Below are 23,614 nucleotides of genomic sequence, written 5' to 3' on the forward strand. Positions count from 1 at the left end.
GTGTATAGATTCCTGGAAGAACTGTTTTTCTCCTAGAAACACAATGAAATGTGTTGGGGTTGCCTCTGATAGCTAAAGCGTGATGAGGACTATGAGTACACTGTATCTTCCATAAGGCCAGTTTGAACTATTCTTACCTCCTCTATATGGTTAACCGTTTCTTCAGAGGCATGTTTCATCAGAGCACTAAAATTATGCAGACAGAGCTGGAAATGTTCTTTGAAGAGCATCCTATCATCTTCCTTATAATTTTGGTTTTTATTTAACACTTAGCTCTCAACACGGGGCCATGGCAATATCTCTGAGTTATAACTCACATCAGGCCTTCGAGGAGTTTGCAATGCTATTTTATTGCTGGCATACAAAATCAGCGAGGTTAACTGTACTGCTAGAGGTCACACAGTGAGTCAACGACTGAGCTATGATTAGCGTTGACAGCTGGTGAGCTTCTAGGCTGTTGCTAACTGAGCAACATTGACATTCATTCTGATTTGACTTTGCATTTCATTTTCAACTATTTATTCATTTTGAGGCCTCTTTAAGAAACTTTTTAGGATATTGTGGAACTGAGGAAACTTTCTATAAATGCTTTGGGGAGAGTCCCTTCACTCCCTTTCCTTCTCCCTATATTCTAGCTTAATAGTTAAATTATGTTTGTGTTAGGACAGCTTCCTCTAGGTAGAGTTTGGGCAGATTAAGAAGAAAATCGGCGATGTTGATTTTACTCGCTTCCCTTATTTTGCAATTTGTGGTTTTTCAACAAAGACATTCTTAGATCTAATTATATGCTTGTGAGTAGAAACTAGAAATGTTATAAAAAAGTGTATATTTGAAGAACTAATCCACAAGAGAAATGGAAAGTGTGCATCACAAATTTGACCCAGAACTATTTTGAACATCAAGGTAAAATGTAGCTGAGGGCCATCTGGGTTGTAAAGCTGAGAAATGATCATTTGTCTCATTGGGTCAGAGTTTGATTCACCTGAGGGATTGGGGAAGGATGAACCCCCTGTCCACTTCCAGATGTATGTGTTGGGGAGCTTTTTAAGAAAAAGTGCTATTTCATGGAACCCTGGATGTCAACTTGACTGCCCAGTGCAGCTGGCCACGGGCTAGGCAGACTCTCTAAGACTTCTGATTTCACTGATGGTCATTGATGGCTCCCTGCTCTATGGTGCCCAAGAGGCTGGTGGATCAAGGGACCCAGATAAGCTACACGTACAAAGAGAGCCTAGCACAGCTGAGGTCATGGAATATGGAGTCAAACCTGGGATCAAATTCTGATTCTCTCCGTTACCTGCACAAGGAATAACTAACCTCACTTTCCTTAGTGGTCAAAGGATGCCTCTGTTCTGTGGTAATTGTTAGACCTGTAGAAGCTAGCTCATTAGAGTGTGAGGACCGGTAGCAGCCGGGCAGACCCCAGGACTGGCTCTTCCCCCTCTGTCCAGCCTGAGCCCAGGCTTTCTCTCCAAATCCTCTGGTTCTTAGCACAGCTGTTAGAATTGAAGAGCAGTATCAAGTTGAGACAACTTCAAATACATTTTTTCTGAAATATTTATTTGAAAACCAGTAACACATATCCCCCCAAAACCTCAGATCATGTAATCAGTTATGATGTGAGTTTACCTGAAGTAGATTCAGACAGAGCCAAAGGGTTTTCCCGCTTTTTCAGCTGTAAAAAAGTTATACAGCTTGAGGTGCCTGGGTGGCTCAGTCAGTGAAACGTCCGATTTGATTTTGGCTCAGGTCGTGATCTCACGGTTCCTGAGTTTGAGCCCCCTGTTGGGCTGTGTGCTGATAGTGCTGAGCCTACTAGGGATTCGGGCTCACTCTCTCTCTGCCCCTTCCCCATTTGCTCTCTCTCTCTCTCTCTCTCTCAAAATAAATAAAAATAAACTTAAGAAAAAGTTTTGCAATTTAATAGTTTGGATATATCATGAGCTGTTCAGAGAGCTTCTCTGTGATATCTCAAATGAATGGCAGCCACTTAAAGGCGGGGTAACACCTTGCAGGTGCACTACCACTCCCATCTCAGCCATCCCCAGAAGGAAGGACTTGTTTTTTCTTCTCTGGTCCCCAGTGGAGAGGACAGTCTACCCATTAGCAACTGTTCCCACAGAGTAATCATGAGTCCCTCACTGAGTATGCTCACAGTGAGAAATGCTGCTCACTGTCATGTAAGTACAAGAAAAGACATCACTGTTCGCAGTCCCAAAGTGAATCAGGAGGTGAAGGCCATTAAAACATGTTATGATTCCCCGTAAGGAGATGCAGGTTGTGTTTCCTTTCCAGGAAAATACAAATATTGTTGGTCTTTTTCAGTGACAACAAAAGGCCAGGCAGTTTCCCTTAACTCTAACAGTTCCGTTACCAAGATGTGATTGAATCACACGATACGGGGGGGGGGGGGGGGGGGGGGGGGGGAGAGAGAGAGAGAGATAGTTGCCGTATAAAGTGATTTGCATGAAACCCTACTTTATACTCCAATTATTACTGCACGTGATTACAGGACAGCCTGGTTGTTAATTGCGTGTGGTCTTTGAATATGCACTTCTTTCAGAAATAGACACTAATTATTAGATCTTGTTTTCGGTCTCACCTGAAGTTGCAAATGTCTAGGATTTTTTTTTTTTTTTAATTTGCAAGTCTAATGGTGCACAGACATAGTAAAACTGATCGCGTTTTGAATCCTGTTCTGTTCTGTGGGATATAAACTCTCAAAGATGATGAACTTAACTTTCAGTTCTCTGTTCACAGGTGCCAATCTCTTGACAAAAACTATGTGTTTGCTATCAAAATTCTGGAGGAATTTCATCTTTTTACAGTGTAGATGAAAATTTGCTTATAAATTTTAAAAAAGTCCACTTCCCCATAGATGATCATGATTAAATATCAGAAATAACAATATCAGAGTAATAGTAAATATTTTCCCAGTTCCACTAGGGTAAGAATTTTTTGTTTGGGAGCTGTGGTTAGAATTCTACTGGGCAAAAGGAAGTTTGTTTTGTGTCTTGGACTCTCCTTTCTTCTGGATTCAGTGGCTGAATTAGGCATTCGATCTTGAATCAAATTATTGGCCTATCCTATCTTTAGACCAGGGTCGGCAAACTTCTATGTGTACGGGGGCCAGATTGGTGAGATAAAAGCATGAAATCAGTGAGTGGGGGGCCCTGGACTAATAAGAACACACAATCCCTGCCTGAGGGCAGCAGCTGCTGTGCAGTTTTGGCAGCTTCATCTCAGAAATCCTCATTTATGTATAAAATACAGGAACTTTTAAATATTGGATGTGTAATACATGTTTTTAAGAAAGCAGTGTGCTGAGCAAAGAAATGCATTAGCATGACTTCTGGTTTTAGCACGTGCCGTTCTCACTTCGTTTCCTGGCATTGTAATCCAACTAATGCCCATTAGCCATTCTTGACTTGATGTAGCTATGATTTCCAGAAAACCTCGGGTCTGGATTAGGCATGCCTCCTGTGGCTCTTGTAGCCTCTTCTCTACTTAAATCTGCCTGTTCAGCAATATTATGATTGCCTCTTTACCTTTTTGTTTTGGCCTCCATTCTATAGAATCTCTGAAGACCTCTATTACATATTGACTGCATGAGTAAGTGGTGTGGCTGAGGTGTCCTGTGGGAGTTTTGGTCTCTCAGATAACTTAGGGCATGTTGCCATTCCGAGATTTCTCCCAGAATCTCTGAGTCAGTCTTTTAGTGGAGCTTATCCTCCAGATTCCTGCTCAAACAAATTGCCTTCGAAAGAGCTGGTCTGGGAAGATGTGGAGCACAAATACAGTAAAACCTTGGTTTTTGTTCTGTAAACACACTTGTAATCCAAAGCACTTGTATATCAAAGTGAATTTCCCCATAAGAAATAATGGAAACTCAGATGATTCATTTGCACAACCCAAAAATATTCATGTAAAAGTGATTACAGTACTGGAATCTAATACAAAATAATAAAATACAAAATATAAAGAAAAATGAACACAGTACCCTATACTTACCTTTGAAAACCTTCCTGGCTGGTGTGACGGGGACAAGAGAGGAGGGTTATTGTGTAGGATGACTTTCATGTCACTAACGGTATTAATAAACTCTTGTCATATACTGTATTTAATGTAACTGGCAATAAGGTAGCCAAGGAAAGGGTCTATATCTGCAGGCAGCCTGACCTAGAATGAAGCAAAGCATTCCTAAGCTACTCGTGTATGGAAAAGCAAAGGACTGTCGCTAGGTGCTTTGAAGTGACAAAAAATATGCTAGTGACAGTTGTGGGCACCTTCCAGCGTTCTGAAAAATCACTGATTTCTGCCAAGCATTGCACAGCCTGAGACCCAGACTCTGAGCATGGGAGACAATCACCCACAATCCCACAGAGGGGGAGAGAGAGAGAGGGAGAGAGAGAAAGAACCATTGGCTCAGTTGTGATCATGTGACATTCGGAGGCATGTGCTACTCGTATCGCAAGTTAAAATGTATTAGAAATGTTTGCTTATCAAGTTAAAAATGTATTAGAGGGGCGCCTGGGTGGCGCAGTCGGTTAAGCGTCCGACTTCAGCCAGGTCACGATCTCGCGGTCCGTGAGTTTGAGCCCCGCGTCGGGCTCTGGGCTGATGGCTCGGAGCCTGGAGCCTGTTTCCGATTCTGTGTCTCCCTCTCTTTCTGCCCCTCCCCCGTTCATGCTCTGTCTCTCTCTGTCCCAAAAATAAATAAAAAATGTTGAAAAAAAAAATTAAAAAAAAAAAAAGTAAATAGAGACGCCTGGGTGGTTCAGTCGGTTGAGCGTCCGACTTCAGCTCAGGTCACGATCTCACAGTCTGTGGGTTCGAGCCCCGCATCAGGCTCTGGGCTGATGGCTCAGAGCCTGGAGCACACTTCCGATTCTGTGTCTCCCTCTCTCTCCGCCCCTCCCCCGTTCATGCTCTGTCTCTCTCTGTCCCAAAAATAAATAAACGTTGAAAAAAAAGTTTAAAAAAAAATGTATTAGAAATGTTTGCTTATCTTGTGGAACACTCTCAGAACAACGTCTTTGCAGTCCAAGGTTTTACTGTACCTCTGTTCTTAAAGGGTGTTGTGACTTACACTGCTGTTTTATTCTGGCTGCTTTTCTCTTCTTTATTTCCCCTCAGTCCAGATATTCTAGAGAAGGTGGAGTGCGGATGTGTTTTTGAGACTCAACGCCATGTGAAGCCATATGAGTCTTTCTCTTGTCATAATTATGACAAGTAGGGCCTTAGGCTATGTTTACTGCCTCTGAAATAAACTTGGTGCTTCACTTCTCAGTTGCAACACTTCCCAGCTTTTATGGGAAAAAAAAAAATCAACAAAAATAAAATGTTGCTTTAAATGTAGTGTCAGAAATTAAATAAATTCCCCTCAATAGTGCTGTATCTTTAACAAAAATGTTTTTGGAAGAACTCTTCAGGAACACATCCACGAAAAAATCATACCATAAAACCAAAAACTTCCTGCATTTGGCAACTGGTGGTATCTCATCCTATTACAACTAACAAGTCTGTTTATTTTTTTTTCTCACATTATATGCTGTCAGTGTGGTGTAGCAATATAAAACTTGGTCTGTGGGCACACTGCGGGGGCTGGTTCCCAGCCCTTCTGTATACGAGCTGTATTAATCCTGGGCCGATGACTTAACTTTTCTTTGTCTAGTTACTTCTTCTGTAAAATGGCCATCACAAGAGTACTTAACTCATAGGGTTAATAGAGGATTAAATGAATAGAAAAAAAGCAAAACGCTTATAATAGTGCCTGGCATAAATACTATATACATACTCACTTTTTCTTTAATTGAAGAATAATTGACATATAGTATGATATCAGTTTCAGGTGTACAACATAGTGATTCAGTATTTATATACATTACAAAATGGTCACCACAGTAAGTCTAGTTATCATCCATCACCATACAAAGTTGTTACAAATTATTGACTATATTCCCTATGCTGTATGTTACATCCCTGTGTCTTATTTATTTGATAACTGGAAGATTGTACTTCTTAATCCCCTTCACCTCTTTTTGCCCATATCTCCTATACCCCTCCCCTCTGGCAACCATCAGTTTTTTCTCTGTATCTAGGAGTCGTTTTTCTGTTTTGTTTGTTCCTTTGTTTTGTTTTTTAGATTCCACATGTAAGTGATGTTCTATAGTACATAAGTCTTTGACTTATTTCTCTTACTATGATATTCTCAAGGCCCATCTGTTTTGTCATAAATGGCAAGATTTTGTCTTTTCTATGGCTGAGTACTATATATATATATATATATATATATATATATATATATGTAATCGAATGTATAATGTATGTAATGGAATATTATGTATATTTTACATATATGAAATATATGTAATGTAATATTACACATATTACATATGTATGTGTAATGAAATATTTAACATATATGTAATATGATATTACATATATATATACACACACATGCAATACATCTCCTTTATCCATTCAATTAATGTTTTCATTTTCTTCAGATGGATACCCAGAAGTGGAAATTGCTGTATCATGTGATATTCCTATTTTTAATATTTTGAGGAATCTCTTTACTGTTTTCCATAGTGGCTGCACTAATTTACGTTCCCACCAGCAGTGTATGAGGGTTCCCTTCCCCCACATCCTTGCCAACAGTTGTTATTTCTTGTCTTTTTTGATACTAGGCATTCTGACAGGTATTGTGGTATCTCATTGTGGTTTTGATTTACATTTCCCTGATGGTTAGTGATGTTGAGCATCTTTTCATGTGTCTGTTGGCTATGTACATGTCTACTTACTTTTTTTGAAGGTCAAGTTTATTGAGATATTGTTTGGGGCATAACTTACATTATGCATTATAATTCACCCTTTATAATATACACTTCTAATAGTTTTGGCAAGCACATAGAATCATATAACCACGACATTTCTAGCCTCAAAACTTCTGTCATGCTCTTTGGAGTTGGTGTATCACTGCACCAGCCCCACACCCTGACAGTCACTGAACTATTTTCTGACCCTATCCTTTTGCTTTTACAGAAGGTCATGTAAATGGAATCATGTCAGCTGTAGACTTCTGAGTCTAACTTCTTTCACTTACACAGGGATGGGAAGACTCTCCTGTAAAGGCCCAGGTAGTCAGTGTTTCAGGTCTGCAGGCCATACTGTCTCTGTTTCAACTTCTCTACTTTGCTACTGTAGTCATGGACTATACACGAGTGATTGGGTGTGGCTGGGTTCCAGTAAAACTTTGTTTATTAAAACAGATGGCAGACACGTTTGGGTGGAAAACCATGATCTGCCGACTCCTAACCAGCAGAATGCATCTGAGATTAATGTTGTTAGGTCTATCAGTAGTTTGTTCTTTTGACTGGCAGTTATTACTCATTGCATAGACACATCGCAATTTGTTTAGCCATTCACCAGTTGTGAATAAAGGCACTGTAAGCATTCGCTGCAGGTTTTTGTGTGAACACAGACTTTGATTTCTCTTGAGTAATTACCTAGGAGAGGATTGCTGGGTTGTATGGTAAGTGTGCGTTTACTTTTATGAGAAACTCAAGTTTCCCAAAATGGCTGTCTCATTTTCTATTTCCTCCAGCAATATAAGAGAGTTCCAATCATGTTGTACATTCACCTGCACTTGGTATTGTCCGCGTTTTTCCTTTTTTTGGTTAAGTTCAACCTACTTTAAAAGACTGTGAAGAATCTTAGAAACTACAAGTTGCTTACATATAACCTAAATGAAATTGGAAGCTCTTGAGGGCTTTTAATGTCATGGAAATGACATTATTTGGGCTTTAAAATGACTACACCAGCTGCAGTATGGAGACTGACTTGGAAGGCTTGGTGAATATGTGAAGACCTGTGGGAGGATATCATATTAGTATAGAGGAAACGGAAGATACCTTGACTTGAAAAGTGGTAGTGAAGGGGCACCTGGGTGGCTCAGTCGGTTAATTGTCCTACTCTGACTCAGGTCATGATCTCACGATTCGTGAGTTCGAACCCCACATCAGCTGTCTGCTGTCAAACCCTCTGTCTCCCTCTCTCTCTGACGCTGCCTGCTTGCTCTCTCTTTCTCTCTCTCCCTCTCACACACACACAAATAAATAAACATTAAAAAAAAAAAGAGGGGTACCTGGGTGGCTCAGTCGGTTGAGTGTCCGACTTCGGCTCAGGTCATGATCTCATGGTCTGTGAGTTCGAGCCTCGTGTCGGGCTCTGTGCTGACAGCTCAGAGCCTGGAACCTGTTTCAGATTCTGTGTCTCCCTCTCTCTCTGATCCTCCCCTGCTCATGCTCTGTCTCTCTGTCAAAAATAAATAAAAACATTAAAAAAACTTAAAAAAATAAAAAGAAGAAGACAAGTGGAAGTGAAGATGAAGTGACTGGGCCTGAGAATTTTTTTAGGAGGCGAAAGTGACAGTACTCAGTGATTGATCAAAAACGGGACTGAAGAGAGTGGCACAAACAACTAGATGCAAAATGGTTCCTTCTGATGAACACTGACAGGAAAGAGGGTTTGGGGAGATAAAATCATCAGTTCAAACTTGAGATATATGTGAGGCATCCAAATGGAGGTACCGGATAGGTAGTTTGATATCTGGGTTCTGGGATAGGGGAGTATAATTGGAAGTCATATGACTGTATGGAGGCAGAAGAAATTCTCTAGAGATTCTCTAGAGAAAGGCCTAAGGGGAACGTCAGTATTTAATGTTAGGGAGTACAGGGACCTCCAGAGGAAACTAGGAGAGAGTGGTTGAGAGAGGCTGGAGAGAGAGCTCAGTTCAGTTCGTTGTCTCCCAGTGAACAGAAAATTGTGTGCCGAGGTGACAGCTAACACGAGGGATAAAATGTGCTCACTGGATTTCACAGCAAAGTGGACATGAGTCAGTCTTTGGTGGTGGTGGTATGTGTGTGAAAATGCAGATTAGAATGAATAGAGGAGTTGGCTGAGAGAGTAGGAGGTGAGGCGGTAGAAAAAGCAAGGGTATACGGGTCTTTCCAGAATTTTTAGGGTGGTAAAAGCATATGTAAGAAACTTTTTTTTTTTTTTTTAACTTTTAAGGTGAGGCAGGATAGAGCCTACTGGGGGGAAGGATGAGACAAGGGACAAAATGGAGCAACAGTGCAGTTTGAGGAGTGCAAAGGCCACAAAACAGGTGGAGTGCCCATCAGAGCTGGCTTGCTTGCTGAGGAAATTCAGTTGAGTTTAATATTCATAGTTATGACTTGTTGGCAGAGTAAACAGGGGGCTTTTAGTATTACCAAGTTCTAATGACTTATATCATGATATAGTCCTTAAATTTATTTCTCGAGTATTTCTATAAAACTTACCAAGCAGAAAATGTCAGGAATTTTTTTGTTGTTGTTGTTGATGTTTTTGATGTGTGAAAATGCTCTGGCAGTTTAGTTACTTGTCAGTCTTATGTCCACGTCCTACCCATCTGCCATGGCCCAGTTGAATCCTCAAATGAAAGACCCTCCCTCCCTCATCAGGATGGTTATGGCCTGGTGCTTCTTTGCTTTACTTTGGCATTTGTTCTTCCTACATACTTTTATATATGTATATCGTGCATATATATATATATATATATATATATATATATATATATTTCTTCTCTTTCTTCCTTTTTCTTGCTCTTCTCTTGTTCTTGTCTTTCCTCCTCCTTCTTTGATGATAGAAGGCAAAGCCCATGACAGAAAGATATCGTGTTCCCCACAGAACCATAGCGGTTACATTTCTTTAGTTACCTTAAATGTACGGAAATGTGACATGGGGAAATGGCTATTAGTAGATAATAAGAGGAGTTATATAAAGGAGAGTAAGATTTTTGCGACTTGCATCTGAATTATGGCCTGAAAATTATGACACCTGGTTATAATCTTTTGTTTTCATGATACTTCGCAAAATATGTTTTGAAAGCTCCCTTTTATATGCCATTAAAGGATTAAATTATTTAATGACAGTAATAACAACAACCTTATGGTGGTACTTTATAGTTTACCAACTACGCTCATATCATTAATCCATTCAGACTGAGGACAACTCAGAGATACAGAGCTAGAGACATCACAGGAGTTTTATCCCATTCTACAAATGAAGAAACCAAGGCCCAGAGAGATAATGTGTCGAAAGTCACATACTGGTACACAAGAGTGCTAAGACCTGAGCTAGGACCCTCTGAGCCAGGTTTCCTTCAATGTACCCTGTGGCTTCTAGCTTTATTTTTGTAGAAATCCAATCAGCCCGACAATAACTAAATTCAAGTTTAAGCCCGACAGTAACTAAATTCAAGTTTAAAAGAAACAGCTTGGTTTATTTTATTTAAATGAATTAAAAAAATCGTCTATCAGAACAATATCTTGGGTGGAATTAGGATCACCTTCTCTTGAACAAGCTCGGGCCTTGTGGTTCCGAGCTTCGTATGTGGTCCCTTCAGCAGAATCGGGAAGACATTGCCAGCATCACACTGATGCTGTGATTTAGAGGAAGGAAAAATACAAATCACATACCTGTGGATAAGTAACTGTTAACAGCAGCACTGGCCAGCACTATTCATTATAGTGATCAAACCTAGTATTCACATTTTACTTATCTATTTTTCTAGGCTTTTCACTGTAACTTCTGGTAGCTACTTTTTTTTTTTTTTAAGACCATCATTTTTTATTAAGGATAACAACGTTCATTCTAATGAAAGAAAAACTAGAAAAAGGGAAGGTCATTATCTTTCGCGGGGAGGTTAGAGCTGACACTAATTATTTTATTGTTAAAGCTTTCAAAAATTGAAATAGTGTATATTAAATATATACAATCTATAATTTTATATTAAAACATTTTAAGGGGAAACCTCTGACTAAAATCCTTAAAAAATATTATTTCCATTGACCATAGCTGATTATTATTATTTTTTTTTAACACTTATTCATTTTTAAGAGACAGAGAGAGACAGAGCATAAGTCGGGGAGGAGCAGAGAGAGAGGGAGACACAGAATCTGAAGCAGGCTCCAGGCTCTGAGCTGTCAGCACAGGGACTGATGCGGGATTGAACTCATGGACCGCAAGATCATGACCTGTGCCGAAGTCGGATGCTTAACCGACTGAGTCAGCCAGGCACCCCAGCCATAACTGATTATTTAAACATGACAACAACTTCTATTAAACAGAAGTTTAATTAAAACTGTTAATTAAAAACAGTTCGTTTTTAATTATAGTGACCTAAACTCATAGACGTCCAAGCTCTAGAATTTATTTTTGTCAGAGGAATCCAGGAATAAAGAACATATACTTTTAAGAAATTGCAGAAGGGCATAAAGTGCTTTTTTCCTCCTCCTTTCAACACTTTTAAATGTTATCTGAATGAATTATTGCTACGGGATAAAACATTTCCTTATGTTCTCCTATAAATTATCTTAGACTAGGTATTTGGGAATTGTTGTACAGTGTAGGGGAATAGTTGAACTTGGCTAGTTATAAAACCAAAACAAGCAGTTGAGATATTGAGTCTGGAATCAGGTGTTCCATGCCGGGGACTTATTTAAAAAAATACCACCTTGGGGCGCCTGGGTGGCTCAGTCGGTTAAGCGTCCGACTTCCGCTCAGGTCATGATCTCACAGTTCGTGGGTTCGAGCTCCACATCTGGCTCTGTGCTGACAGCTCAGAGCCTGGAGCCTGCTTTGGGTTCTGTAATTCCCCCTCTCTCTGCCCCTCCTCCACTTGCACTCTGTCTCTCTCTGTCTCTCAAAAATGAATAAAAGTTGAAAAAATTTAAAAAAAATACCGCCTGGATTTTAAGGACTTTTCTATAAGGCAGTTGGTCCTGTAACTCCACGTGGACTGTGGACTATGGTCTTGCTTTGGTGTTGCTTGTCTCCATTACAAATCTCTTCTTTTAGTATACCGTGGGGTGTATTACATTGGCTTTGCACATGAAAAACTCACAGTGGGCTGTGGACTTTTACACCAGGTGAACCTGGCCTACGTGCAAGCAGCAGAGTGCGTTTCAGAACCTGTTAACAGGGAGCCTCCCTCCCGAGAAGCTCAGCTACTGAGTTTGCAGAACACGGCGGAATTTGATATCCTCGTCATCGGAGGTGGAGCAACGGGATGTGGCTGTGCCCTGGATGCTGTCACCAGAGGTGAGTCCCAGCGTGGATGGGTATATTACAGGTAAAGGTTTCGTCTGCCTCCACTCTCGCCCCCCTACAGGCAAGCCTGCGGCACGCGGTGCATGCTAGTAAAGTCCCATTTCTGCTGTACTTCCTGATTTTCCATCTTTTGTGAGGCACCTTTGTATTTTTTGAATATAGGCACTTGCACAATTTGAAAATTAAACATAGCTTGTGCTTTACACGTAAATGAATTTATTTAAAAAGAAGACTTTAAGTTCCTTTGAATTCATTAATTTGATGTTCTGGCTATTTCTTTCTAATCACGTAAAGTAAATACATTTTAATGAAATAAAAATATTCGTATATCATCCGAAATCACATGTATGTCAGTGAAGGGTAGAAAAGATTTATTAAAATGAGTTAATCTATTAAAATAATTCTTCTTATTCTTGTATCTCTTAAAAGTGTTTTTTCCAGTGAAATATGGACTTCAGTTTGGGAGACTCGAGTTTATGTGACTTTATGATGGAAAAGACTTGCTAACCTGTAGTTCTCTTAGGTATCTTATTAGTCAGCATTAGGAAAGACATGATGAAATGTTCTTTAAAATGGAAGCATGGGGTGCCTGGGTGGCTCATTCATTGGTTAAGCATCTGACTCTTGATTTCGGCTGAGGTCACGATCTCACGGTTGGTGAGATCGAGCCCCGTGTCAGGCCCTGCACTGAGAGCATGGAGCCCGCTTGGGATTCTCCCCTTCTCTCTGCCCCTCCCCTGCTAGTGTGCATGCACAGGCTCTCTCTCTCACACTAAATAAAGAAACTTAAAAAAAAAAAAAATGGAAACATGACATATAAAGAGTGAAATTTTAGTATGGAACACCAATGCTGTTCCATATGATATATTTAATAAAATAATTTGATTTTTGCCTGTGGGTATTATTAGTGTGGAGTTTTGGGTCACGGAAATCTGGGCACATATCCTGGCTCAGCAGCTTTATCAGATGTATTTATAGATGTGACTACACGCATGCATTTACTTGGGCAAATTCCTTCATTTCTGGAGGGTTCCTTGTCTTCCAAATAAGGAAAAAATACCTTCTTTGAATGATTGTTGGGAGCATTAAATGTGTAATCATGAAGATGCCTTAAAATAGTGCTTGTCACACAAAATAGAAGCTCAATAAATTATAGGTAGTACTTATAGCTGCCATCATCATCATCATCATCATTATTTTAAGCAGGCTCCACATCCAATGTGGGATTGAATTCATGACCTGAGGTTAAGAGTTGCATGCTCTACCCACCGAGCCATCCAGGCACCCCCTATAGCTGCCCTTATTAACATGGAGGCAAAAGACTTTTAGAACCAGTCCTCCTGGAGAAAGTTCTTTGTGGCATCCTTAGATGTATCCAATTGGGCTGGGCACTGCTGCAAGGAATTTTGAGTCTGGATTTTTTTAGTTACTGTGTAAGGCTCAATATTTATTGCAGTTTCGTACTCGATGGTAATAATTTATAACATGGAATAATTCTTCTCAGCTTAAGTTACTGCCATAGCCATCTTAGACTTAGTTACCTTTCATACCTGGTGGAATTTACTCTTACGTGTATGGTATTCATTGTACTTAATGGCTGAAGAATTCATCCCAAAGATAGTCTAGTTAATTATTCTTTAGGTTTCAAGTTTTTTGTTTGTTGTTGTTTTATTTTGTGTTTCTATTTAAAGTAAAACCGTTTGAGTCAAATACTGACCAAGCTCTGAGAATAAAAAGATTCATACGCCGTGGTTTTGTCCGCCAGGAGCATATGATTTGTTAGTATTTGCTGAACAGTTAACATTTTCTCTTTGGTCAGGGAAGGATATTCGGTAGTGATCTGGACATGAACTGGTGCATTAATAGATGACGTGGGTAATGGTGATGATGGTGATGATGGTGAGGAGGATGATTTGGAGAAGAGAAGGATCCCTAGAGCCTGAATGTTGACCAGATTTTAAATTTTTGTAGTTAGTAGCAGCTAAGAATTACTGTCTTTAAAAACAATTGAGTATCTTATTATATGTATATGAAATTTTGTAGCTGTGGAATATTCCTTATAAAAGAGGTGGAGAAACCTTAGTTTGTATTTCTTTTATTATGCTGGTAGCCGTTGGGGGGTAGGATTTATAATTAAACTGTATAGACATACTGAAGTTAATCTGTATTTATCCTTTTACTACAATTCCTGATCATATCAGTAGCCCTCTGAAGTGTGAAATAATCATGGGCATTTGGTTAATGAATTGTGCATTGTTGCTGTTCATTCATGGAATTTGCTCTTTTATTATATTTGATGCTTCACTTAACAACAAATTTTGCTTTCTCTGCATTTGATATGTTTTTACCAAATTATTCCTGATTGTATCCATTAATCTTTAGTCACATTTGACAAAAATAAATTACTGTGATCTTTTAAAGTTACCAGTAATAATTAGATTTTTCAGGACATCAAAGTTTTGGGGAACCACTGGATGTTAAAGGGCTTGTATAGAAATGTTTGCACAAGCTTTGTGATAAAATACTGTGCCCAAATGCAATTTTGGTAATGGATAAAAGACTATAGAAGGCAGAGAAGAAGTCATGAAGTCTTCCTAATGAACATTTATTTGCATTCTTACCCTCTGCATTTTCTGGGGAATCGATTTTCAGTTGTTGCATTTGGGAATATGATTTTATAAACATAATATGCACAGTTCTTGTCACGTTCTGCTGTCAGTCTCTAGGAGCAATAGAAATCACTTCTCTGTTTAACACCGTGTCTAGTATCTGGGCAGGTGAAGGCCCTCTGCCCCCAGACAGAGCTGGAACCAGAAGAATCTGATAAATAGAATCACTCCTTTGGGTTTTTCAAGTTTTTTTTTTTCCCCCAGTTCTTTTTGTTCTTTTATGTGACTTTACCTACATGTATCAGGGATCACCTAGTACATTTCTGGTTTAAAATCGAATTTATAAAGTTAGCCTTTATGGCTTTTAATTAAAATTCCAGAGAAGGCTGCCTCTTGCTGGAGGGAAACATTAATTGTAGTTCTCTTTTTCAGAACTGTGTATTTACTTTTAGTTTACGAATGGTATCTGGCTGGTAGTTCCTGAATTCTCACTACGGTTCTTGCACGTCTAGCACAGGATAGCCCTGTGATTAAGGACACAGGTTATGCAATTAGAATGAAGTGGGATTGAGTTCTTGGCTTCATCACTTGCTAGTTTTGTGAGCTTTGACAAGTGTCTCAACCTTATAGAGAGCCACAAGGTTCTCAGACATTAATGAAAGACACCAGTAACACTTTTCCGTACAAGTGAAGGTTTGTGAAAGGGAGGAAGTGTGTACATTGTAGAGAAAGTACACAAGAGGCAGGGCCTGGGAAGACAGTGCATTCTGGGAATTACACGTTGGCCACCCTCACCCTTTCTGCTTCTACCCCCTTCTACTGCCACGAGGGAAGAGGAAATCCTATTTTAGGACAGTAGATTTGTGACCTATGGAAGTTTGCTGTTTCCTGAACACTACTGGTTGGACCAGATTGCACATTCCTACTAAAATTTGTTGGTAATTTAGTGTAATTTTAATTAATGTACTGATTTTCTTTGACAGGAGTTGGGGGCGGGACTTGAAAAACTGGGCTAAAGTTTGTCTGGAAAAATAATAAGCCTATGAGATTCACCAGATTAATTCTGAAAAAAGAATAATGATAAAGGATTAGATAGAGATCTATCAGATATTAAAGTGTATTATAAAGCTACTTTAATTAAAATAGTTTGCCAAAGGGCTAGAGAGATAAGTGGAACCAAGCGCCTAGAAATAGATCTAAATACATAAAATTTAGAATATGATAAGGGCAGAATTTCAAATCTGTCATTATTGGTTATTTAATAAGTGGTGTGAGAGTATCCATTTCCCCTGATTTTTATACATATTTAAATATATATATGTATTTATGTATATACACGCATACATATATACGCACACATATACATATATGTATATATATTCTATTTGTCATATTCCATGTGGGCCAAGGATTTAACAATAAAATGCCATAAAACTATTAGAAGAAAGTATATGTAAATATTTTTAAAAATGCCGTAAGGAAGGTATTTTTAAGCAGGACACCAAAAAGGCCATTTTCCTTTTGGAAAATCTTGCTAAATCTGATTTCATAAAAATTAAAATTTATCTATGGCAAAAATCTAAAGAACACATGTGAGTTTGGGAAAATATAACCTATGAGACAGAGTTTGTTTCATATTGTGTTGAACTTTTCCATATCCTTTTGCTCTAGTATGCCTATAATAAGCAGCATGTATCTGGATTCTTTTAGTTTTTTTTTTTTTTTTTAAGGTTTATTTACATAATCTCTACACCCAAAATGGGACTCTAACTCACAACCCCAAGATCAGGAGTCACATGCTTTTCTGAATGAGCCAGCCAGGCACCCCTGGATTTTTTTTTTTTTTTAATGCTTAATAGGTAGAATCTACCTTTATTTTTTATTAAGTTTTTTAATTTTAATTCCTGTTAGAATCTATCTTTAACCAGGTGAATTTAGTCCATTGAAAGAGTCTATCTATTTAAGCATAGATAAAAAAGTGGAATTTGATTCAGTTCCATTTACTGGGATACCATGTGCATTTATTTTGTACTTTTGACTTACATTTTTTAACTTTGCTTCTTTTCCTCCCTTCCTTTCCTTCACATTAAATCATTTTGGTATCGCTGTGTGTTTCTGCACCTTAAACTGTATACATAAAGTTGTTTCTACCCTCGAGTCCCATCAGAGAGACTTTTCCCAGGGCCCTGTTGAGGCTCCTGCTCTGTGCTGATGCTGGACGTCCTGCAGACCAACTGCTGAGCCAGCTGGGGGTGCTTTGGCTTGGGTGATGCTCTCTGCATCCGACTTCCTGCCTCCCAGATAACTCCCTGCAGGTAGTCCACAGCCCCGGGCAGTGGTCACTGAAGCCTCTCCACCGCTCTTCATAATGGATAAAGCCCTTCTTCAGTTCTCAGCATTCAGCTGGTTCGTCTGGCTTCCTTACCTCTCCCTGCAAGGGAGACCTGTATTCCTCTTGCCCTTCAGGAACTGAAATCTGGGTGGCCTTTTCCTGTTTCTAGACCCAGAGCCCAGCAAGGCAGGGGCTTTTGGCCTAACTACTCTGCTCTGAGTTTCTGTTATGTTTCTGATCCATAGTGTGTTTATTTTTGAGTCAACCACATTCTTTAAAAATATATATAGAGAAATTATTTTTGCTGTATTTAGAGAAGAGGAGGAGTTCAAAGCTGAACTCATAATGCCATATTGATTAAAATTTTACTTACAGCAATTTATAACAACAAAAACCTGAGGTCTGGTTTAATAAATTGGGTACATTCAGTTATCCAAGAAGTTTATAAGTATTTACAGAGAAGATGGCTAATATGTATCATAAATTGGAAAACAAGTTGTGAAGAATGAGTTTGTTAATTGTATTTGTGTTTAAAGCAAAAAGATACATAGCTTGTATACTTTCATAAGCATACAAAGTTTCTGGTAGTATGGATGGGACATGTTTATAGTTAACACTGGTTACATCTGGATTGTGTAACTAGGAAACCATTGGTATATTAGTTTCTCTTTTCATCCCTCTAAATTGTTTGGATATACCTCCTCTCTCTCTCTTTTTTTTAAAAACTTTTTTTTAATGTTTATTTATTTTTGAGAGAGAGAGAGAGAGACAGAGCATGAGTTGGGGAGGGGCAGAGAGAGAGAGGGAGACACAGAATCCGAAGCAGGCTCCAGGCTCTGAGCTGTCAGCACAGAGCCCGACGCGGGGCTTGAACTCACGGACCGTGAGATCATGACCTGAGCCGAAGTCGGACGCTCAACCGACTGAGCCACCCATGCGCCCCTATACCTCCTCTCTTTGAACATTGGCGGTTTTTATAATAAAAAAGTAAAAAGAAGAAGCAACCAGGCAACTCACATATTCCCTCATAACTGTATTATTCTGATTAATGTTATGGCTGAATGCATTTTTGTGACCCTACAATCTGTGTGTACTTAAGGAACACACATGTTATCCCCATTAATAGTTTATGTTTCCTGATGTAAAAATAGCAATAAGTATTAAATAATCAATCCAGTATTCTTTAATTCTGTAAAATGCTAACGTTCATTGTTGGAAAAAAACTAGGCCAAAAGCATAGTATTCAGACTATAAGGATTAAGAAGTCAGGATTACTTTGTAACTGTAGAGGGGAGTGTTATTTATTTATTTTTTTTTTTTGGAAATTGATCCTTCATATGAAATGTTCAGCCTTTGGGATAGTCCTTTGTCTTATTAGTGGCATTGGCTTTCTGAAGTCCAGAGGTAAATGCCCAAAGCTTTTCTAAAGAAAGAGAAACTTTCCTTTCCTTAAATGACATCATTTTATCCTTCATGGGGCATGTGGCTTTAATACATATGCTCTGGTACTAACGTACAGATGTCTAAATTTTTTGACTGGTGTGTTGTGTTGGTGCTTCTGCTATGCATTTCACAGGGATTAATCTCTCCTTTCTATTTAAAAATATCTAAATAATGCCATATCTGAAAATGTATTCTAATGAAATAATTAAAAATGCAGAGTTTAAATGAAAATATGTCGCAGTACTATCTGTGATAATGTAGGTATAAAATAACCCAAATGTTCAAAAATAGGGAATTGGATATAAATCATTGTAAATATTTAATGCAATACTATTCATACATTAAAAATGAAACGATAGAAAAATACATATTGACATGAAGAGATGTTTACAATAAATAACATTGAATGAAAAAAATGGAATATGTCCTATTTTTGTAAAAATGTACATATGTGATTATAGACATGCATAGAAAATGTGAACGTTTAAATGTTCACAAATGTCAACTGTGGTTATCTCTAAGCCGTGCGATTACAGGAGAGTTTTATTTTGTTCTCTTTACTTCTCCGCACTTATTATACTGAGCATGTTTTCATGCATAATAAGATAATCAGTAAAAGGTATTAAAGTATACTTCTGTTCTATATCATGTTGTGAAAGTTAAATGTCGCACCATTCTTCCCCTTAGAAGGTAATTACTCCTCTGTTCATCCAACTGTCTTGGGCCACAAACTGGTTTAGTTAGAAGTGGTTGGTAGCTAGACATTCTCACTCAGGTCGGAAAAGGCAAAGCTGTAAAGAGCCTTCTTTAGTTCAAGTCCCCTGCCCCGTGTCCCCTGTAATTTGAACTTGCTCAGGGATGGGCTGAAGATGACAGAAAGGCAGATTTCAGTTGCCTTTATTCTTCCACTGTGGCTAATCTTGTTAGTCCACCTGAGATTCTCAGAGTAATTTCATCCCAAATATTAATACTTCACCACTGTCATGAAATCCCTGTGAATATGTATTAAAAGCAATCAATGTTAAAACAAAAAACAAAATAACAGTACCACTCGTAAGTGTTCTGGTTTATCTCCTCAGGGATAGAGCTCACTGCTGTCCTTAACAAGTAACTGCCAAAAAGAAAAGAAACGAACAAACAAACAAAAAACAAAGACTATTTTCATAAAACCTTGAACTAGTTTAGTTGAATGACTGTAAATGCATAGAGAGGTCTGCCCTCCATCGCACTGGCATGTGGGGAGGTCATTCTTTCTACTTGGAGGAAAGATCTTCCCGAGCTCCTCAAATCCGCAGCCAGCAGTTGATTGAAGCGTGGGTACATTATTTTGGATGTCCTTCAAACTTAGTTATCTTACCTGAGAACACTAAATGTTAGCATTGAATATCACTTAAAAATACTGTTCGTTCACCTTAAGAAAGTACAAAAGTACTCTCTTTTCACTTCCTTGCTTTAAAGTATCAGAAAACTAAGCCCTTAAAAGTTCAGATCCATAATTTTTGAGGGGAGGAAAATTTTGGAGTTTTGAGAGGTGCACAGAAAGGAACATATTAGATAACAGGACTGTGTAAGACTGTAAGGCTTTTTAAAATTCCATGATCTTTGCTGTAGTCAGTCAGTTAAAAATATATTTATGGGAAGCTGTTAGAACTTCTAATAATGTCTTGAGTTTGCATCAGTTTCCTCCTCCCTCATTCCATTGTTCTCATCCCACAAAAATGAGAAAACATTTAGTGTATAATAGCAGTTGAAAATCTAAAAATTTTTTCTTTTTTTCTTTTTTTTCCCAAATATCTGAGGGTTTGTATGTGTGTGTGTGGTTCTGAAAACTTTTGGTAATACTTTTAGGTTACATGGTGCTTTAATACATCAATATAGCTGGAACTTTAGGGGTTAAATTTTTCTGGGATTTTTTTTTTTCTTTTTTTTTTCCTCTGGAAGAAGCTGTATCATTTCACTCCAGAAATTCTGGTGGGTTGATGGTATGACACTAGAAATAATAGGACAAGCAAAACAGCCTGGTTTGACAGAGAAGCCCGTTTTAACTTTTGTTGGTATTCACTAGGGTTTCTCACATAAATACATGTGAATAACTTTTTTAAAATGTCCAATACTTGCAAAAGCAGTTTTGAGGCTTTAAAGTGTTAGCTCTCACTTACATATCCTGAAATATCCTCCTGAGATGGCTTGCTAATTCCTAGAGTAGCTTCCCTGCCTCACACTCTGTCAGTTTGGGAAAGAAAAAAAAAAAAATCCAGCCTGATGACACAAGCCCATAAAATTCTCTCTTCACATCGCTCTCCGCTACCATTTCTGCCTTGTGAGGCTGGCCTCTTCATTGCCCTGCTCCTCCTCTATGACACATGTCCCCTAAGTGGTCTACCTCCAGTTCTTCTCTCCCTCCAGACCGACCCTCCACCCCCACAGAGAGATCTTTCTAGAACATTAATCTGATAGCTTAGCTTCAAACACTTTGATGGTTCCCCTGATAGATAGCACAATGGTATTTCTCAAAAGACTATCTGAGAATTTCTGGAAAAAAAAATTAACTATTATTCTTTTTTTATGATAAGAAAAAAAGAATCAACCAGCATGCTTTTCCTCAAAATGCATAATTTGTGACTGAGTACAGCCATCCGGTTCATTGTTCTGTGGCATTGATGCCAAATCTCGTACCTTCTAACAAAGCATTTGCTTCTCAAACCAATATGTGACTTGAAGCCATGTTCTCAGAGGCATTTTCCTTTCGAGGAGACTCAGATAATACTTTGCTTGTGAGAAAGAGTGGCCCAGAGGACAGAGTCCAAATCTCCAGTGTAGACGAAAGGCCCTTTTACTATTCCTGCCTTTTACTGTTCCTCCCGCTGGATCTCCTTCCCGTTGTCCACAGCCCCTGAGTGACAAGCAGCCTCAAACTTAGCGGGTCATCTCAAGCGCTTGTCTTTCTCTGGCTTAGGCCATTTCTCGCCGGTGATAATTCCCTCTCCTCTATCCATGTACCGTAAACTTGGCTTTTCCTGAAGACCCCAGGCCCAGGGACAATTAAAAACTTACACTGAGGCTACAGTTATTATACACACAGGGAATCGTGCCATCAATGAACTACCCCAAAATTTAGTGGCTTAAAGCAATATTTGCTATCACACAATTTCAGTGGGTCAGGGATCTGGGGGTGTGCCTTCACCTGAGTTCTCTGGCTCTGTGTCTCAAACAGGTTGCTGTCCTTCCTAGCAACTCATGTAGTTGTTGGCATGATTCAGTTCCTCCCTGGCTGTTGGACCGAGGCCTCGATTTCTTGTGACCTGTTGCCGGCGGGGGGCTCCTTTCGTCTGTGGTCTCAAAACACGACGGCTTGTTTCATCCTAGTTAGCCAGAGAGGGGAAGAGAGAGCGTGGGCAAGAGAGAGAACAGAAATCACAGTCTTTTGTAACCTAATCACAGAAGTGGTATGCCATTATTGCTGCATTTTTCTTCGCTAGAAGCAAGGCACCAGGTCCAGCCCACACTCCAGGGCATTCCATGCTAGGAAGTGGGGATTACTGCGGACTGTCTATGATGTCGTCTCCCACAGTCTACAGGATACCTTTGGGCACGCCCAAATGGGAAGCATGGCTGATGGGAAGGTTCCCTCTGTATTACGTCCCTGTGTGCCATGGTGTGGGCATCTTGGTGTCATGACTGGGATTCCAAGGTTAAGTGGGAGCGATAGTGTAAAGAATCTGGCTCTTAAATGCCATTTAAAAGTGAACTCCCTTGGGGCGCCTGGGTGGCTCAGTCCGTTGAGCGTCCGACTTCGGCTCAGGTCATGATCTCGCGGTTCGTGAGTTCAAGCCCCGTGTCGGGCTCTGTGCTGACAGCTCAGAGCCTGGAGCCTGCTTCGGATTCTGTGTCTCCCTCTCTCTCTCTGACCCTCCCCCGTTCATGCTCTGTCTCTCTCTGTCTCAGAAATAAATAAACGTTAAAAAATAAAAATAAAAAAAAAAGTGAACTCCCTCATCTAATCTTCAGTTGAAGGAAAAAACAGTCTATTTTAGTGCTGGAAGAAGATCTCTCCGTTGGACTTACTAAGGAAAGGTGAAAAATCTCACCAAGGGAGAGCATTCTTAAGAGATTACAAATGGAATCTTGACTATGCAGTTTTAGGTTTATGTCCCGATTTTAACTTCTAACCCAGAGTAAGATAAGAGTCCTCTGTATTTTCAAATCTAGCACCTATAAAACTGCTACACTTTATTTACCTCTCTCTGGGCTGGGAGCTGCTTGACAGCTTGGTCCATGCCTAATTCATTTCATTTTTAAAAAATGTTTGTTTATTTATTTGAGAGAGAGAGAGAGAGAGAGAGAGAGAGAGAGAGAGAGAGAGAGAGAAGGAGCAGGGGAGCGGCAGAGAGAGGGAAACAGAATCCCAAGCAGGCTCCACACTGTCAGCACAGAGCCCGATGTGGGGCTCAAACTCACGAACCATGAGATCGTGACCTGAGCTTAAATCAAGTGTCAGATGCTTAACCTACTGAGCCAGCCAGGTGCCCCCACACCTAATTATTTCTAATGCCAACACTTCAACTGGCACTTAGGATCTCAGTATTCTTTTAAAATGCATGTACTAACTTGATATATTTTTCTGTTGTTGTTTTTTAATACATCCAGTACTGAATTTACTAAGCATATTGGATAGAGTTTCCATGGTTGAGAAGTTGACAGATCTTTGTCTGGCATAATGCTTCACAAAGATGAAGTCTGTAATCTCTACTAATTTCTGTGTTATTTTGCTAGTTAGTTAGAGCATTAGCAGTTTTGCCCTTGAATCAAAGTTCTCTACTTTCCCTCCGTGGTTTCCAAATATTTTGTCCTTTTGAGTCAAGGGAATTGCCCTGATTTTATGATGACATTTGGGTAAGATATTTAAACTGTTAAAAGTTATAAAAACGACCCTTTGGTATTAAATGTAATAAATGGCTCTGAATTGAATACATGCACAGATTCTCTTATCTGAGCTTCGTGAGCCCACACTGCTCCATTACATATTCTCATTGTAATTGAATTCTATGACATTCTCTCAACTCCTAAGAGT

General features: G+C 39.2%; 1 protein-coding gene across 3 annotated transcripts in view; it reads left to right on the forward strand.

Annotated features, from left to right (window-relative positions):
• GPD2 (glycerol-3-phosphate dehydrogenase 2) overlaps positions 1-23,614 on the forward strand; it is a 143,314-nt gene that overhangs the window by 46,702 nt on the left and 72,998 nt on the right. For all 3 annotated transcript variants that reach the window (XM_043576761.1, XM_043576760.1, XM_043576762.1), the window contains exon 3: positions 11,979-12,150. In XM_043576761.1, coding sequence (XP_043432696.1) covers positions 11,979-12,150 — 172 coding nt within the window. The remainder of the gene's footprint in view (positions 1-11,978; positions 12,151-23,614) is intronic.

The sequence above is a fragment of the Prionailurus bengalensis genome, chromosome C1 (assembly GCF_016509475.1).
Source record: "Prionailurus bengalensis isolate Pbe53 chromosome C1, Fcat_Pben_1.1_paternal_pri, whole genome shotgun sequence".
NCBI classification, from domain to species: Eukaryota; Metazoa; Chordata; class Mammalia; order Carnivora; family Felidae; genus Prionailurus; species Prionailurus bengalensis.